This window comes from Anarhichas minor, unplaced genomic scaffold (genome assembly GCF_050575085.1).
Source record: "Anarhichas minor isolate MPS153535 unplaced genomic scaffold, ASM5057508v1 ptg000011l, whole genome shotgun sequence".
In the NCBI taxonomy this organism is placed as follows: Eukaryota; Metazoa; Chordata; class Actinopteri; order Perciformes; family Anarhichadidae; genus Anarhichas; species Anarhichas minor.
In genome coordinates, this window is record NW_027466457.1 from 4,429,157 (window position 1) to 4,447,988 (window position 18,832).

General features: G+C 43.2%; 2 protein-coding genes and 1 non-coding gene across 3 annotated transcripts in view; 2 read left to right on the plus strand and 1 right to left on the minus strand.

Annotated features, from left to right (window-relative positions):
• The first annotated feature begins 498 nt into the window (after positions 1-498).
• On the plus strand, positions 499-6,332 carry LOC142947877 (B-cadherin). Its single transcript, XM_076089747.1, has 15 exons — positions 499-546; positions 1,103-1,252; positions 1,334-1,489; positions 1,596-1,737; positions 1,817-1,980; positions 2,058-2,186; positions 2,278-2,463; positions 2,570-2,814; positions 2,927-3,069; positions 3,162-3,386; positions 3,532-3,756; positions 3,836-3,961; positions 4,232-4,275; positions 5,085-5,228; positions 5,359-6,332. The coding sequence occupies exons 1-15, from the start codon at positions 499-501 to the stop codon at positions 5,608-5,610; spliced, it is 2,379 nt and encodes a 792-aa protein (XP_075945862.1). The 3' UTR covers positions 5,611-6,332.
• A 4,953-nt stretch (positions 6,333-11,285) lies between these two features.
• frmd4a (FERM domain containing 4A) overlaps positions 11,286-18,832 on the minus strand; it is a 105,134-nt gene continuing 97,587 nt past the window's right edge. Inside the window, exons 19-24 of the mRNA XM_076088978.1 lie at positions 18,501-18,738; positions 18,001-18,153; positions 17,556-17,888; positions 16,804-17,387; positions 15,677-15,779; positions 11,286-14,578 (exon numbers count right to left, since the gene is read on the minus strand). Of these exons, the coding sequence (XP_075945093.1) occupies positions 14,476-14,578; positions 15,677-15,779; positions 16,804-17,387; positions 17,556-17,888; positions 18,001-18,153; positions 18,501-18,738 (1,514 nt within the window). The 3' untranslated portion in view covers positions 11,286-14,475. The remainder of the gene's footprint in view (positions 14,579-15,676; positions 15,780-16,803; positions 17,388-17,555; positions 17,889-18,000; positions 18,154-18,500; positions 18,739-18,832) is intronic.
• On the plus strand, positions 16,056-16,128 carry trnam-cau (transfer RNA methionine (anticodon CAU)). Its single transcript has one exon. It is a non-coding gene; the product is annotated as a tRNA-Met (tRNA).

The following is an 18,832-nucleotide window of genomic DNA, read 5'->3' on the forward strand; positions in this document are numbered from 1 at the left end:
TTGACATCCAAAGCTATGCGGCAAACGAGTTTTCAAAATAAACTGTGCCAACATAGTGCCGAGTGTCACGGGAGCCAATCTGATCCTCAAGTGTTATGTAAACACGGCTGCTCTCAGGAAAAGGTGCGTCCCTACTCTGGCCAAAAGGTGAGAGTGGAGTGCATAAATACACGCCTGCACGTCTTGACAGTGACTGAGGTCACCTCTGGCTTCTTTGTTTTGTCACCAACATTCGACTGATCAAATCAAATACTCAGTCAGCATCATTGGAAGCAAAGTAAAGCCGAGCACAGCATGATTACTGAAGTCACAGGCAGCTAAATGAACAAGTACTGGTAGTACTGAGTCCGGGAGATAATATATTTATCACGCTGACTGAGGAGCTTTGAAGGTGAGTTAGTAAATTCCACAAACTTGACAGGCTGCCACTGGAGCAAAGCAGCAGACCCAGAGCAGTGACGGCGATGGAAAGGTTGTAGGACCTGTAGGCTGAAGAAGATGACGGAGAAGCGGAGGACTTTGAAGGCGCTCTCTTTACTGTGCCAGGTGAGTGTTAAAAGATGGCTCACTATAACTCCTACATTTTCTTTCTGCAGTCAGAACACTGTCTATTGCTTCACTCACCTGTATATCATTTTATATTCATAATATCTATTGTTTGTCATTAGGTATATTTTTTTTGTCTTCAAAGCAAAATTCACATTAATATTGAATAATTCTGTGTTTGTGAAGTGCAGTATTAACAAAGTTCATAATACTTTTTAATACTCAAATATAAAACATTTAAGCCGTCTTACAACCAAACAGCATTGCACTCCCATTATAGTTTATTATCAAATTATTATCGTATAAGTATTATTTTCTTAAGGTGAATTATGGGCTGGTATATTTGAATTGGACATTGATGTTTGTTCCTCAGTGTTTAGCCTTTCTGGCTGCAGCAGGAATTCAGCCATGCTGCCTGAACAACAGAATCAACTGTACGAATAATGAAACTCCAAGAGGCAAACATTTAGAGGTAATCTTGTAATCTTGAACTTGGCTTATTGATTAGATTGCAATTATATATCTGAGCTGACATGGTGAGTTCTGATTCGAACAGAACGACTGTGACGTGGACCTCGAGCAGCTCCCCACCGCTGAGTTTGCGCACGTGTCTGGCAGTTTGAAACGGATGAAGAGGGAGTGGGTTATTCCAGTAATTAACTTTCCAGAAAACGTCAGGGGTCCATATCCTAAATTCGTGGTGAAGGTAAATAACGTTTTGATTGCATTTTCACTAAATGTGTTTTCTGTGAGTAAAGCCGCCTTGACTGTAAAATCTGTTGTTTAGATCAAGTCTAACAATGAGAAAAGAGTGGCGATAACCTACAGCATCACTGGACCAGGCGCTGATCAGCCCCCTGAGGGTGTTTTTACTGTAGACCGGAGGTCTGGAGTGCTGTCTGTGACCCAGCCACTGGACAGGGAGAATACAGCAAAATACAGTGTGAGCTAAAACAAAAAGCATAATCTCACTTTATACACTCAATCCCATAACTGTCTCTATCCTTATGCAAACTATTGCAATCAGAATGGTATGGTGTGTGTTTCAGCTGTGGGCCCATGCACTGAATGAGGGCATTAAGGCCGAGGAGCCCATGGAGCTCATCGTCAATGTCGTTGACCAGAATGACAACGCCCCGGTATTTACCCAGAACCCTTTCTATGGCAGAGTGAGCGAAAGCGCCGACGCTGGTGAGTAAAGGATTCAGCAGACTTTTCTTACTAATAACTCAAGTCCTTATAGTCGGTATTGCATTGCTGTCTAAAACAGGTGACTCCGTCATAAAGGTAACAGCAGTGGATAAAGATGACCCACAGACATACAATGCTGTAATAAGGTATAGGATAACGGCTCAGACGCCCACAGAGGACATGTTTGCCATAAACCCAGTGAGTGGAGCGATCAGTGTGAAGGCAGGCGGACTGGACAGAGAGGTAATATAATCACCACTCTTCTCTTTACAAGACTTTCTCTTTCCTCATTTCCACTGTAACTCATGTTCCCGTGTCAGACTCACCCGGAGTACAAGCTGACCGTTGAAGCTGCTGATATGGAGGGAGGGGGGCTCACAACCACCTGCGCTGTCATAATTAGCATCACTGACAGCAACGATAATGCTCCACAATTCACCGTCACATCTGTGAGTTAAAAAACGCAGAAATACTTCATAATGATGTTGAAATAAGTTTATTCTGTACCAGCATGTAGTACAGTTTCATGCTTGACCCCAGATATCCACATCAGTCCAAGAGAATGAAGTTGGAGTGGAGGTAATGAGACTAAAGGTCACTGACGAGGATGAGTTGGGATCTCCAAATGCCAACACCAAATATTCAATAATCAAAGGCGATGAGGGAGGAGACTTCAACGTCACAACAGGCTCCAGTAAAATGGAGGGAATCCTCAAAACAGCAAAGGTTGGGAAACACCTGTCCATTTATTTTTTTTTTTTTATAGAATACTTGTTTTACTCAACAAACAGAGTACTTCATCCATCTTTCCTTGCTCCCCATCACTTCCAAGGGGCTGGATTTTGAGAGCTCTCCTGTCTTCACTCTGCTGGTGGTGGTGACGAACGAGGTACCGTTTTCTGGACGCGTGTCAACCTCGACAGCCACGGTCACTGTAACAGTCACGGACAAGAACGAGCCTCCTGTTTTCAGTCCGGCAGAGATCCACGTGAGCATCTCAGAAGATGCGAAAACACAGAGCTCTGTGGCCGACCTCAGAGCGAAGGACCCGGACACAGCCAGGAAACAGAGCGTCGGGTAACAACAACACACCTCCTGTTTACACGTGGCGACAGTATGCACGTAGTGTGTTTATATGCACACTATTCTGTTTTAGTTGTAATCAGGTTATGTCTCTGCTTTTTTTCAGATATAAACTACATAATGACACTGCCAGGTGGCTAAGTATTGATAAAGACTCAGGATCGGTCAAAGTTAAAAGCAACATGGACAGAGAATCACACTATATCAAAGACAGCAAATACACAGTCCTAGTTTTGGCTTACGACAATGGTAAATGTACACTTTTGCTCTGCCCTGAACACACTGCCACCACCTGCTTTCTCATTTGCCAAACATTAAGCCTTCTCTCTTCATTCTTCTAGATACCGTCCCGGCTACAGGGACGGGTACTCTGGTTGTGACTTTATTAGATGTGAATGACCATCATCCTGTGATCAAGCAGAGGAAAGCCAGTCTATGCAATAGCGATCCTTTTCCTGCCCTGCTGGATATAGTGGACCTAGACGGACCTGGTCATGCTGGACCGTTCACTGTGGAGCTTCAAGGAGAGCACAGGGTCAACTGGACTATTAGTACCAATTCCACAAGTAAGAGAGCTCATCAGCAGTATACATAGACATGAAATATTGATGTCCAACTCTCCGTGACACTCACAAATAGACAAATATTTACTCAAAAGTCAAAGCAAGCACTTCTCAAGTCTTAGTTCTGAATCTTTTCCTCTACTTGCAGATGACGTGGCAGCCCTGGCTCCAAGGCGGGAGTTGTCACCTGGGGACTATAATGTGCTGATGCGAATCTATGACGTCGGCATGATGTACCAAGACAGCACACTGGACGTAGAAGTGTGCCAATGTCAAGGGGCTGTCTCTACCTGCTTCCTCCCACATTCGGCCCCTCGTCTGCATGGTTCTTCCCTCGCAACCTCAGTTCTGGGAGGAATTTTTGGTCTTCTGCGTATGTAGCAAGTCTTTTATATTCCCCCCTATTGTCCTAAATCTGTCTGTAGTTGCTCAGATCTTTCTGTTGACCACAGTACTGCTCTTGCTGCTGTTGCTGTTGCTGAGAAGAACGAGGAGATCAGAGAAGGATGTCCCTCTTCTTGAAGACGAACCCAGAGACAACATCTTCTACTACGACGAAGAGGGAGGAGGTGAAGAGGGTAGGAGCCGGAGGTTTTAATACAACTATTACAAGACATATGCGCTGTCAGATGTCTGCTCTTACACTCTTTAACAGAATAATAGGCAGGTTGAGCAAACCGATACAAAGGCCAAATATAGGCAGAAGGGGGTTTTAACCAGCAGCCTGAGAGTCAGGAAAACTAAGACGGACTAGACAGATGAATTACTGGATACCTACAGCATCAAAGCAACAGAGACAATGTAGTAAAGGACTGAAGATGTGCAGGAATGAGTGTTTCAATAATTAGCAGAGGTGGAAAGCTCCCTGAGGGAAACTGGTAGCAGAACACAGGTGTGAAGATATATAATATTAGTGATGCAACGTGAGGCAGATAAAACATAGGAAGGAGAGAGTGAATCAGGTGAAAACTAGTACACTACCCTCTTCTGTGAGACTTAAACCCTGAGTCATGCTAAGGCCAGAAACAAATGTCCTCGAGGCAGCTCAATATTTTTATGTCAGAATTGTTTCAGCGGGATATTAGCATAGAAAGTATATAAAAAAGTCACCATGAGGTCACCCATTGGTTTGTGGACTGCCGTTTTGAAGCCTCGAGTTTCGAGTCCGCTATCTTGGTTTTAGGCCGTTGCCATCTTTACTTTTTGCAACCTGAAGTGACACCACAGGATGGAGCTAAGTTCAACCAAACGCTGAATAAAACATTTTTAGGCGACAAAAATATTTGAAAACACTCAGCAAAAGGGTAACAGTTATTAGACGAAAACACGGACAACTCCCAGACCGGAGATCGCTGTGGCAGCTTGCTGTCAGTCACATGGTAGTCGCACCCTAAAGCATACCCTGCTTTATTGTCTATTTTACTCTAAATCGGACCATAATTTACTAAATGACCATCATCCTGTATTGAAGAAGACTTGAAACTAACGATTGAGACCATAAAATCATGCTTACGATGTTTACTGAAGTAATAAATCAAGTGAGAATTCGGGTCATTTTCTCATAGACTTCTATACAATCAGAGGAGTCGCCCCCTGATGGCTATTAGAGAAAATGCAAGTTTAAGGCACTTCCCCATTGGCTTCCTTCTTCAGACCCGGAAGTCAGTTTGAGAGTCTGCTTCCTCTTGTTGTTTTCTTTAGGAGTATGACCTGAACCAGCTCCACAGAGGGCTTGATAATCGTCCTGAAGTCTTCTGCACTGATGTGTTTCCTACTGTCCAGAGTCGCCCATGCTACCGCCTACAACTCCAAGCCAATGAAGAGATTGTCAAATTCATTGAGGATGTGAGTGATGCTGAATTTTAGACAAGAATATATTAAGTATCTAAGAGTTAAGATCTACAGAATGTATAAGTGCAATATTTAGTTTGTTTTTGAGTGCTTTAACTCAGTATGCGATATGTTTTCCATGTAGAACCTGCATGCTGCAGACAGTGACCCCACAGCTCCTCCTTATGACTCTCTTCTGGTGTTTGACTATGAGGGTGCTGGCTCAGACGCGAGTTCGCTCAGTTCAATCAACTCCTCAGACTCAGATGAGGAGAAGGACTTTCAGAGCCTGGCCCTCTGGGGCCCCCGTTTCAGCAGGTTGGCTGACCTGTACACAGGCGGGATGGACGAGGACAATGACACAGAAACACTGCCAGGAAAAAGAGAATGGGTCTGAGGTCCTCAGAGTGCTGTGTGGCCTCTTTGTGCTGCCTTCTGTGGCTTTTTGGCTGAGATGGGCGATGTGTCATTCTTAGCTCTCCTGGCTTGTTCATTTCACTGACGTGTTGCTGGAATCTGCAGGTAAACAAGGGCTTTTAAAAACGAAATGATATTAAGTTCTGAGCTTACGGTGACGATGTAATGTTATTCTGGTCAATTTCATACCAAAACATCATTGCACAGATTATTGTAAACATGATTAATTCTGTAATGTGCAACAGCGTCAATCACACGTGATATTGGAACCCTAGTTTATGGATTTTTAAAGCTGATTTAAGCAAATGTAAAAGTGGGCAATAATTGAAGAAGAGAGTTTGAACAGCATTAGGGGTTAGTAGTTCACTTACTTTAGCAGGCCAGTGGTGGAGCGCGTAGTTACACGGAGAGAACATCAAACACCACCTCAGCTAGTTTGTGTTTTTGTTTTTTATTATTAATTAGTAGTAGACATTACTATTTAGTTTAGTTTTTTTATATACCTCTTATTATTTATTATATTTTCTCTATTATCTGCTTATTATTTATTGCTGTTCTTGTGCTGTTGTGAAGAGATAATCTCAAAAATACACACGTGATACCAGCACTGTTGTCAAAACCCTGGGTTGGTAAAAAGAAAGCTGCTGCACTTAAATTATTTGACTAAAATCTCTCAAATAAAACATTCTCTGTTTTTCTTCATCAACACGTTACCTGTAGTTCTTCAAGGTTCAGTCATAGGTCCCATCCTATTTTACATTTTCTCTTTATAGGTCATATAAATGTATGTTCATGTCTCTTATTGCTATGTGGGTGAGACACTGTTACTGCATACAGTACCTAGCCTTGAATGTGTATTATTCCTCTTTGAAGATGTTTTTTTTCCAATCATATAAAATGCTGGATACTGCAAAAAATATTGTCACTGAGAACAAAGTAAATCTAAAATGTTGATGTGCCAGAGGACCTCAGGTTAGAACAAAATCTGTATCATCTTTCTAATTCTGTTTTTCTTTCAAATTTGTTTTTGTATGATGACACATTCTGCCACAAAGTCACAGCTATAGTAGCCTATTAACTGTAGTTTAAACACAGCCAACGTAATATAGGGGGCAGATGATTAATTAATTAATTTTATACCAGCATAAAATTAAAACTTGGAACAGTTTCACTCCTTAGTTGTTACCTGATGTTACCAAACGTCATTTACCTGCAAGGGTTAACTATATAAGGATTGACATTATGTTCTTGAGCTGCTCAGCGTTTCCAGACGTCCAGAATCTTTTGTTTTGATGAATTTGTGTTGCACTTACAACCGGCACCCAGTGGGTGGCAGTGTCTGGCATAATGCACAAGGGTCCACTGCAGTGACTGCAGTTATATACAAGCAAACAGCTTTTTGAGTAGCTGTCCACTGTAGTGACCACTATGCGTGAAAGGGTTAATAGCATGTCCCAAACTTACTGACCATGAAATGTTCCACACATAATTGCCTCCATGATTTCATATTACCGTCACGCTTCTTTAATGCCAAAGTCTGATTGCACAAACAAAAGCAAACATTTTTTACTCTTATGATAATGAGCAACAGCTTCAGTCACTAATGACGTTGGCTATCTAAGTTATGACTTATTCAAAGCTGCTTTACATTAAAGCAAAGCTGGACAATATCTGAAGCAGTGGAGTTGAGTACTGTGTGTATAGCAGGCAGCTTACTGCATTGGCAGGCCTGTGGGGGAGCTCATAGTTACAGGGCACTTACATCAGACTCCATGTCAGCATGAGTGAAGAATGTTCTCTAAAGTAAACCTATAATGATGCAGTGATACCTATATTTTTGCAAAATTTCCTGGATGACGATTTGACTCATGTCTCTCAAATAAAGTATAATGGAGGACCTTCCAAGCCCAAGTTTTGTTTTTCTTTTACATACTTAGCTCATAATATCTTAACGTGCCCTTTTAACATTATTCTGTGGTCCCTTGCTCTTACTTGACATATTTTCTTTTTTTGTTAAAAAGAGAGTGAATAAGTTTTGCTTCACACTTAAATGTAAACTTTGTGTGTGATATAAACTAGTACGTATTTTGTCGTTTGTACTATATGAGAGTGGATACTGGAGTTATAATCTCAACCTGACTCTAAAATGAAACCAGTGAAGTCACAGTAACCTTTGCCAACCAGCTGATAAGCTCTTTACCCATGACCAATGATCTCCCTGCGTCACTTCCTCATGAGTGGACTTCAGTCAAACATTATCATCCAACTCAAGTGAACTCTGACCCTCTGGATCTGCTGCACTACTGTGAGAAAACAATCCGTCTCTAAATGATTCTCATTTCTGGCTAGATGACATTCTCTGTTGATATGACGGCCCGTGGATAAATGAGGGAAAGCGTGACAACATTTGGCGAAGGTAGGCTGCCACATTGACTGAAATCCCGTATCGAATCTGAATCAAAGGTATGTGTGTGTGTGTGTGTGTGTCTTTGACTGATTCTTTTTGAACATCCATTTATGTTTTCCTGGACAAGTTAACTGTTTTCTTCCATAACAGATGACACAGAACATGTTCCAGGAGGGGTTGTACCAGGTGTTTTTTAAGGAGACACCCTCAACCCGCCCACTGAACCAGGCTATCAAGCACGGGGAGCTAATCAGTGGCAGGATAAGTCGCTGGTTTGGGACTGTGGTTAATACCAGACTTTTAGTCACTGGAGTGAGATGCTACTTTCTTGTTCTTGTGCAAACCATTGGTTAACATTTTAAACGGTTTTTTAAGCATTTACACTCTCAGCCTGCTTCATACCTTGTTCTTCCCCTCAGGTGGTGCAGATCCTCAGTGCATTAGCTTGCATACTGGCCACAGTCACCCACGCATGTGTGAGCTACAGCTGCTCCGTCTCCATGACAACACCAGTGTGGTCAAGCTTATGTGTGAGTCCACATCTGCTTCAACTGATAAACACTTTAGACACAGAGAGAGAGAGAGAGATTAAAACACTACAATCACAACTGTTTGTGTTGTTCCAGTATTTGGCTGCTGGGTGTCTGGCTATGGAGGTTCAGAGGAAAGCTAATAAATTAAAGGTATAAATACTTTGTGTTGTAATTTTTTAGGTAGTTTTGTTGCTTACATGTTGCTGCATTGCTTGATTTTGCATAAATCATGAACAGATTATCGCTCTGATGGGTCTGAACCTCTTCAGTCTACTGTTTGGCTTCTCTGCTCTCCTGGCCAACAGCCTCGGGTCCACGCAGCCTGTCGCACTCAACACAAACCAACAGGTAATTCTGTAATTCATTTAAAACATGGAGATTGCGTAAAGAGCATTCTGGTGTTGCTTTTATTATATCCACCAATACAAAACAGATTTCTAACCATTATGAAAAGCCTGTTTCAACCTCTACCTTTATGTTCTGAATGAGTAGAAATGCTTGCTGAGCTGTGAGTGAACTGTCCTCCCCTCTCTCTCTCCTCATCCTTAGCGTGTTGGTTCATATGTTGCAAAGGGGAGCTCCATAGCATTTACCGTACAGTGTTTTCTGGCGTCGTTCTACATACTTTTCCTGTCGTTGAGAGGCCTGCGCCGCTACAGTCCTCACCAAATTCAGGCTTACTGCCGCCTCTCACAGGTAAATATAGTGAGACGTACAGAGATACTTTTTTTTTCAGGCATACAGTTTAAGTCAGCTGATTTGCTGTGGCGATGACAGATGATGACATGTTTTGTGGGAAGTTGTCGTCCAAGTAGATTTCCAGTGAAATAAATCAGAGATACCAACTTTAAAAATTTGAATATTTAATGATGTCTCACTGTTTTTGCTCTTTTCCGGGCAGGATCCAGATGAAACCAATGGGCTTCTACTGGGACAGGTGTAATTCAATCAGTGAAACTCAAAGACCTGAAAGAACACACTCCTGCTTGAGCAGCGTTTTTTTTTAACCTCAGTTACTGTTGTTGATCAGGGTCTGCATGGTTGGTTTGAACCAAAATTGTTTTAAATATTGTGAAATTCAGCATCACTTCTCCTTTTGGGATTCCAAAAAGCTTCAAATTCACGTTCCCAAACAAGGTGCAGCAGCTAAGTTTAAACCTACAAAAAATAAACAGCATGTTAAAGAAATAATGGTGAACACAACACACAGCGTTGATTTATTAAACATTTTAATCAAGCAACATATATGCATGTTTTCAAAGCTCAGCAATCTGTTTATCTAACATTGTTCGAATTGATTCTAGTTTTGCCATCTTGCTGCTCTGTGGTCAACACTAGAGAGCAGCATTGCCACTGACTTGTCATGTGTTTCAGTCTGATCCACAAATCAGCCCACTCTGTTTAGTGCAAGAAGAATAGATGAGGAAATTGTTTCACATCAGATGCCAAATATAGAAATAGAAAGACTTGCTGGTAAGCCATATATTGAAGAGAAGAGGAACGCACTCTAAGCTGCAATGAGTTAACTAACAACGTGGGAAGGCAATTCACTGTTTTAATCGAATGACCATTGAGTGTAAATAAATGGTTTGTTTTAGTAAGCTTGCACGGATCTCTTCACTTCTCCAGCAGATCTTAATTTCCACGTTCACTTTTATCTTTAACCTTACCTCACCCTTAACCTAATTTAACCTTAACCGTAAAACCTTAAGTCCCAGTCCTAAAACTGTCTCTTAAAAGACTTAACAAAATGTCATAATGTTTCAAAAATGGCCTCACTTTTTATGTTCTAAAACTCACAGCGGTCCTCACAGCGAGAGAGGAGAACGTGGAGTTCCGAAAAGGATTTCACTAAGGATATAAAGCAAGGTCATACACCACTCCTATAGTAAGCTCACACACACAAGCACACTAACAGACGTGTAAGAGTGAAAAAAAGAAATCACAGAGGAGCTAGTTTCTCACGGCATGTCGGGCTAACAGCTTCCAGCTGTTGCCTGGTTGGAAGAGCTGCTATGGGAACACAAAGAGTACAAAGAGAAACATGGTATCCATTATCAAACGGACACAGAAGGAGAATAAAAGAAAGCGGGATGACGAGGTCGGGTGTCCTCACAGACACTGACAACTGATTCCTCTGATATAGAAGCCACTTTTCTATATGGTAAAGTATCAAAACTACCGTTTGTGTGTGTTTGTAGTCTGTGAAGCTGGTGTTTTATGATGTGGACATATTGAGCTGCTCAAACAATCTATTTGTTCAGATGTCTGCATCTCCTGCAGAGAGAAAGATTGTTCTGTGTGATCAGAGCTGCCGATCATGTGTCATAGCGGCCTGCAAATCTAAAGCGACGGCATGTGTGAAATAAAGCCGGCCCAGATGCAGATGTGCAGCTGTTTAATCTCGTGGTTGGGTGATGAGTAATATCTTTTATCTTTAGAGTGTTTCTTCCTTTTGACCCCTCAGGAAATCCTTCTTCTTCTCCTGTGGGAGGCCAGAGTGCAAGAGGGAAGTGACTGAGCCCTGGATGTGCTGACAAGAGAGTGAGTGTGTCCGGAGGAGAGGAAGTGGTGAGGGGATCCCCTTTGATAAGTCTGACTGATACTTTCAGCAGAATAGCCTGGACATCAGCGAATGACTAAATATCTTCATGTTTTTCCATAGAAATAAAAAAAAAGGAGGAAAACGGAAATGAAAAACAGATGAAGGCATAATCTTGAGAACATTCATCAATAATTTATTTTTCTTACTCTCAATAACCAACACTGCTTCTCTTCTTGAAAATTCATCATCAATTTCCAACAACACAGTTTTGAAAAATGTAAAGTTACTATACAAATTTTAATAGAAAAAAGAATAAATTAACTGCGGAATTCAGTTATTTTTTTTTTTATCAATTCCACATTTTTTCTACAACAGCTTTAATGTATTGTTACAGTTGAACAGAACTGATAAAATCAAGTTACATGCTCTATTGTCTGGTTGGGGAAGTGTCTTCTACTATTAAACTGTCTGTTAAAATAAGCTTCATTTTGCACATCTGGTAAACTGAATCTATTGAGAACAATGAAGATGTCTAGAGATCCTACGTGACGAAGCAGTAACTGGTCATTTTGTAGCACCTGAATGCATTGTTACAGAACTAAAGAAACAAAACAATACTGGTTCATATAAAATGGAACATTGTAAAACAATGAATGTGAATGTTAAAACCCCCACAAAACCTTACAGTGCCCCTCCGTACATACAGGAAAAGACTGATAAAAGAGTTAGTTCATTTCTCTTGGAGTATTACAAAAAGAAACCTCATACATCTCTATGAAGCACAGAAAACATGGTGTGTTTGGAGCTACAGAGGGGACGGGACGTCACACTTCTTCACATCGGGCTCAGAGATCACCACAGGGTCGAGATGGGGCACACTACGGAGCAGGATGTGCTAATGTTAGCGTATACAGGACGGGTGCTGGATGTCTTTGGGTTCGTTTTTTTTCTCAGTGGATCTGCAGGGCATGCATGGGGTCGTGTCTTAGCACGCTAACAGCGGGTAAAGACTTTGAGTGAGTAAAGCAGGGTCAAGCTTGCACTCTAATAAGGTAACCAGGGAGCGCTGGTTCCAATCCTGGGTAAAAACTGATCAAATCTGACCAGGCATGGGTGGGGAACTCTTGGAGAACCAACCATGCAGGGAGTGGACTAAACCTTCTTATTTAAACAGTCTAGAACGTGGCAGATTACAACAACTGGTGTGAGTGCATGAAGGAAACACAACACTATGGGGGACAGGGTAAGATCCACATAAAACATGTTGCACCATTCACCCAGACATACTGGTGTCGTGAGACTGAAAACAATACGTCCACTTCTCTTTATCACTGAGATGCAGAATCTGTCATCCTCTCAGTGAATTAACACCAGTTCAGATTACCTTTTTTTGCAACAATGAAAGAATAATGATTGACTCTGGTTAGGGGAAGATGAAGGACATTGATTTAGATACAAATAAAACATGCAGAGTTCTACTTCCGTCTTACAAAACCAGGTGTGCTTTTCTAACCCTGATCTGAATATCTGACTGTTGATTGAGATGTGGGTTAAACAATTGTTTGTTTGAGTTCTGGCTATGGCTTCTCTTCTGCCCTGACAGTGGGGATTAAATGTTGTCCAACTTAAAACTCCTCCATGTCCTCGTACTAATAAAAAGAGCACTATCGTGTAACACCTTGTCCGTGGTTCTGGCTTTTCTACCTTCCTCTTATGCACTTTGATACAACTCATTACTAAAATATTGAAAGTGGAAAATGAAAATTCCCTAATTGTAGGTCCAGCCCTCATCGACACGGTTAATGTTGTGCTTTTCAAAGTACATTTGAATACCTTCTACTCTATTTGTCTGAGTGTCTGTACAATGGCTTTAGACTTGAAGGAGGGGCTGTTCCAGTGCTGAATTACAGTACGAATGTAAAGCACTAACATGTTTGGCACATTTGTACTTGTTTTGTGTGTTCATAATATGTGTTGTGACTGCCAGTGTGTGTGTGTGTGTTCTAGTCACCATTGAGTTGACGCTGTCTGTGTCCAGTCGGGTTGCTCCTGTCATGTTGAAGGGGTGGACAGAAAGACGAGAACGCACAGTGCTACAAAAAGGGGACTCAGCGTGGTGAGAAGAACCGGTATAGAAGCAAGACCACCAGAGAGGAAGAGACACTCGTGATAGAAAACATGGTTCACAATGGAGATTTATCATTGAACAGCCTCAACATCAACCACAAGTAATGCCAACAGATGTCAACAGACAAAAATCATTTACTTCCCGGGGGTGAAAATGTGAAATCAGAATGTCTTGTTTCTATATCAAAACTACAGCCAAGTAATTGTCAAAATGAAGTCACTGAAATAAGCATAGATTAATGCCAAACCCAATAACCACAACTCCCAATTCACCGATGACGCACTAATGATCGTTTACTCCAAGCACGGCAGAGCAGAGACCACTGCAGCACGCCTGCTGTAATTCACTCCGTAGACTCAAACCAGTTCATATTGTACAATGTTTGTTATTGCTATAGTCCTCATCAATATCCCAGATAGAGTCCCGTAACCCATCCTGATATTGTCACGGTGTGGCACCAGCCCGGGGACCCTGGTGTGACCAGTCGATCCAAGTTGTCTTTGGTTGTGGGTTAAACTGAGAGGAGTTCAATTTGTCATCTATACGTTTGTTAATCCAGATTTTTCCTGAAAAGTCATTTGTCATCTTCTGTTATTATAAATATGTGGGGACAAATAAACAAAAAAGACAAACAACATTAATGGAATAATGAAATCCAACACAGTTTGTTCGGGCCTGGAGATGGGTTTTAAACTGGTGGCTCAAATCCAGCAGGTATCCTCTGATCAGGTGGCAGTGCACTGGAGTTAGTTAGGTCGGGGGACCAACGACGAGATATGAAACAGATCCTGGAACGGCCGATGTTGGTTCTGTTTGAGTTGTTTGCTTGATATTTTTCTGTGCTCTCTCTTCCCATCGCTGTTTTTCCTCCTTGCCCCATTGCTTGTGTGCGGAGGGGGAGTAAAGAACGGGCTCTGTGGTGCTGTAGGGCAACAGTTCAACAGCTGAGGTGGCACTTCTCAGTCTGTCCTGTGAAACCAGCCCTAAACAGAGCCCAGCGAGCGTGTCCCTGTCCAGCTGAGCTGTGACAGAGGGGCATAATTAAGAGGTGGGGAGATGGATGGAGGGCAGGATTTAGGAAGGAGGGAGGCTCATGTCCAGTCCGCTCAGGGCAGGGTTTTTTTGTAGGGCCTTAAGGATGAGGTTGTTGGTTGTCTATGAGTAGTAGTGAGGGACAGTGGAGAGGCAGTAGGAGAGGGCAATGGGACTTTTCTGGGCCCGATAGGAAGGTCTCAGACCAGGGTTCCAGGTTTGGCCTTATCACGTCCGTACCACTGCACATCTGCCAGCTCTGAACACAAGGGGCTGCTGGGAAAACAGCTGTCACTGAAAGACCTGCAGAGGAAGACACGGACCAGGGCTGTAAAGGTAAATTGATCAAAACATAAACACAGGTACTATTTCCATGGTTTCAAGCATTTATCTACTTTTGAGATTGTTTGTTAAAGAGTGTTCTGTGTTCCAACGCTTACAGCACATGATTACAATAAGTATTTATATTAGTAGATCCTGTGAGGAATTAGCCACAGTGTCGGTGTCAGACCACAGAGCAGAGCACATGCAGAGATCAGGTACAGATACAGCCAAAGAAGGAGTTCAGGACGCAGATACCGCCACCGCCAAAGAGCAAGAGATTCTCCGCGTTCCCTTTTGTCAGCCCTCCACAGTTGATGATAAAAGTGAACAGTAATGTCTCATGAGTGCCGAACACTTTTAGAGGTGTGCAAAGACAGATTTCTATAAATAAAAGTCGGATTGGGAATAAATTCAGCACTGCTGTCAAATTATATTTTTTCTTTCAAGGTTATTTTCACTCTGTAATGCTGCTGCTGTGCCCCTCGAACAGTACACTGTAGGTTTAGACCCCTGCCAGGTCGAGACCACAGACAGTACCTCTATGCATCAGAGCTGGGCTGAGGGGGAGACTGACAGACGTCCTCAGTAGGAGAGCTGTCTGCTGTGCCTCTAAACCAGGAGAGAGGACACACACACAAGGAAAGGAGGGTTAGTGCAGACAGAGGGAGACGAGGAAGAAATGACAAATATTAGGTAATAAGAGAAATTTCCATGACGAAAATCGGAGGAAGTGAGAGATGACAGGACGACGAGTGAAGAAACAAGAAACAAAGACGCAGTGAGTGAATCAGTACCTCAAACAGCCAAATAGAATGAAAAGTCAAGAGAAGCGACGAGAAAGGTTTAAAAATAGATGTTACGCCCAAATCCCATGAAAACCATTCTTGAGGGTTAGGTCAGCAGTGTAAAACAATATCAGACGACAGAAGTCAAAGCTTGTGAGGATGGTCGAGTGAGGTTTGGATAAAGATGGAGAGAAAGAAGCTGAGTAGCCAAGATGCAGTTTGTCCTAAAATAATGTAAATTCATATCTTCTTGTCAACCCGGTCTGCTGCAGTGTGTGTGTCTGTCTCTTACCCGCTCTGCCAGTTGAGGATGTGCTGTGGGCTACAGGGGGGTGTTGGTGTGGCTGCGTGTTCGCTGCAGGGCGTCACACTCCTCTGGCTGTGAGGGGATGCAGCTATGGGGAAAACTGACAGTTAGTCATGCTAAATGAGATACAACACATGCAGCATGAGTTAGAGAGACACAAGATTCAAAGACACATGTATTGAGACACATGGATACACAGAGCAAACACACATAGCAGAGGCTGAAGTGAGGCGAGCGGCAAAGGAATTCCAACTGTGCTTCTCATACGGGGGGGTTGGGGGATGTGGCCACTGAGAACAATTGACCCAGGGGGAGGGGGGGGGGGTCATGTTCGAGGAAGGTCACATGACTGCTCCTAATACCTGCCTTGTTAGCGCAGTTGGCAGCGCGTCAGTCTCATAATCTGAAGGTCGTGAGTTCAATCCTCACACGGGGCATTGACTTTTCTCCATTTGTCCACAAAAAGTCTGCATAATATAAATCTGTAGACTTGTCAATCACAATTTTAGGCTCAATCCAATCCCAGATTTCCAGTTCATCCATGTGATATATGCATTATATTTATATAATCTAAGTAGGATGCCATTTTTAATTTCTAAATTTACACAAAAGTAAAAAAAACTGACTTTTTGATGTTTTAATTTAGTTGATGCAGTGAGATTTGATATTGCTAACATAAGGATTACGCATTGATTCATTTTCATTCACGTAAGAGAAAAGTGGGGCCAGCTACTCTATGAGAATGAGAAAAGAGGGTTTGAATGTTACGCTGTATTCACACAACAAGCAACACAGCAACAGGCTACAAATCATTTCAGATGGAAGTGGTTGACATGAGGCGACAAAGTGATGCTCGACATTTCACCCTCTTCCAATCCATCTAAAAACAGGCCGTGAGCCAGTTCCCAGAGCTCATAATCTAAAGGTCATGAGTTTGAGTGTCACTCGGGATATTTTCTCTTCAACAATTAATGTTAGAACCTCTGAATAAACAAAATATTAGTCAACCTGAATAAACAGGAATAGTGTACATTTTGTTATCTAAAAACACATGATGATACTTTTTACCCATATGAGACAAGGTTTATTGTGAAAAAATGAAGAAGACCAACCTGGTGAGCCCTTGGCGAGAGTCCCTACTCTACTTCCTCGACTATGTCCCAGAGTGCCTTGCTGTGACCCCGTCTCAGAGGAAGTAGATCCCGAATGTGAGTGACTCCTCTCCTTCAGGCTCCCCGAGGACCTCTGGTACCAGCACCGCAGCTCTTCAGACACCGCTGCCCTCCCCCCTCCTCCGCTTCCACCACCCTCTCGCCCCAATGACGGAGTCCTTACGATCTGAGAGCGCGACGGCGTGAGTCGGCCGCTCCCCTCTCCTCCCTCCTCTCCCCCCCAGGCCTCCTTGTACAGTCCCCCGGCCGTGTAGGAGCTGGAGGTCTTGAACTGGGCCTTGACGCTGTAGTGGCCCTCCTGATCGCTCTCCAGGCTGCGCACCACCACAGGGTTTGGGCTGCCCTCCACGTATAGCGGGTACTCCTTGATGCGGTACTGGGAGGAGGGCTGGCTCTGGCTGTGGAGGTAGACTCCGTGGTGTCCCCCTCCAACCCCACCTCCACCCGAGCCTCCAACAGAACCGTTCTTAGCTGCCAGGTTGGGCATGGAGCCGGAGTTAGAGGAACCCAACTGACCTGCTGACCTGGAGAGAGAACAAAGGAACAAACACATACATCAATGTCACTAAAACTCTGTTCATTTCTTTATATATATATATATATATATATATATATATATATATATACTGTATATAGTACATATTGGCAGAAAATGAATTGTGTGAAGAGAGCCACTTCCCCTGCATCCTTACCTGTGCCTTTGCCTCTGTCTCTGCCTGGCTTTGGAGGGTGAGTCCTCTCCCAGAGTGGAGTAGTTGGGGTTGCTGCTCGGGGGTCCACCAGATGGGTAGTAATGCTCTGAGCTGCTTTGGCTGGTGCAGGATGAGCAGTCATCCAGTGGGTCAGAGCCATTGGTGTTGCGTCCTGGGACCAGGAAGAAGTCAGGGCTGCCGAGTGTGCCCAGGGTGTGCGGGTGTGCGCCGGGGTCGGGCGGCAACAGTTTGCCCTGGGACTCAAGGCTCGAGCTGCGGTTCCTAAAGTGCTGAGCGAGACTGTGCAGACGTGTGGGACTGATGTCCACTGACCTGTGAGATGCAGCATCACAAAAAAAGTTCAATATAAGGGCTGAGCTGGAACAGATCTGCAGAACTACGTGAATGTGAACGTAATAATTAAGAACCAGGTATAAAGACTGACCTAGTGGAATGTACGTAGTGTGGGGTCCTGGTCTTCAGGTCTGGGGTTGAGGGCATGCTGGACTGAGAATTCCAGTGAGGGAGGTTCCTGATGGGGCTGCTCTGCAGAGAGTTAGTACCCCCTGCTTCTGCACTGCAAGAGCTTGGGAAACGCCTGTGACTTGGCAAAGAGGCAAGGAAAATAAACGCAATTCATAATTAATGTTATATTCCTTTCACAGAGGCAATCTGTGTATGATGAGCTCTACTGAACTCGTGGTCAACCCCACATTTGAGGCATTCATCTTAAGACTACTGTCACAGACTGACTCAAGTCTGAAATTGTAGTTCCGGCCACATTACTTGTAATTTTGATTGGATTAATTACATTTGCGATGACTAAACAATATCTCAAATAAAGTTGTTTAACACTTGATTTAAATCATTTCGGGCAGCGTCACACACACGCGTTAACACACAGTAGCTCTAGTCTAACGCTAGTTAAGGTAAACTCCCTCATACCTGGAATGAGAGGAGCGTTTCTTGACTTTTTCATAGGGCTCATCCAGTGACGACTCACTCCATATCTTGGGTTTGATGGGTGACTTATCGTAGTCAGGGCGTGAATAGTGCAGGTGTCGCAGGCCATCCAGGGACTGAGGTGGAGGGGGCCGACTGTGAGATGGCGGTCGAGGAGGGAGGCCCTTGTGAGGCGATGCTACTGGAGAGAAGGTGGGGGTACCTGTAACGTGTGGATCATCTGAAATAGAGGAATAATTGAATTACATTGGCGCATTAAAGACAGTTTTAAAAAACTCTGAAATCAGCGAGTTATTGAATCTTGCAGAGTAATG

Bases quoted from the DNA above. Each gene is read 5' to 3' on its own strand.
- LOC142947877 (XM_076089747.1), top strand. From the start codon at position 499: ATGACGGAGAAGCGGAGGACTTTGAAGGCGCTCTCTTTACTGTGCCAG. The intron at 1,981-2,057 runs GTAATATAATCA...TTCCCGTGTCAG, and splicing joins CAGGCGGACTGGACAGAGAG to ACTCACCCGGAGTACAAGCT. The intron at 5,229-5,358 runs GTGAGTGATGCT...TTTTCCATGTAG, and splicing joins TTGTCAAATTCATTGAGGAT to AACCTGCATGCTGCAGACAG.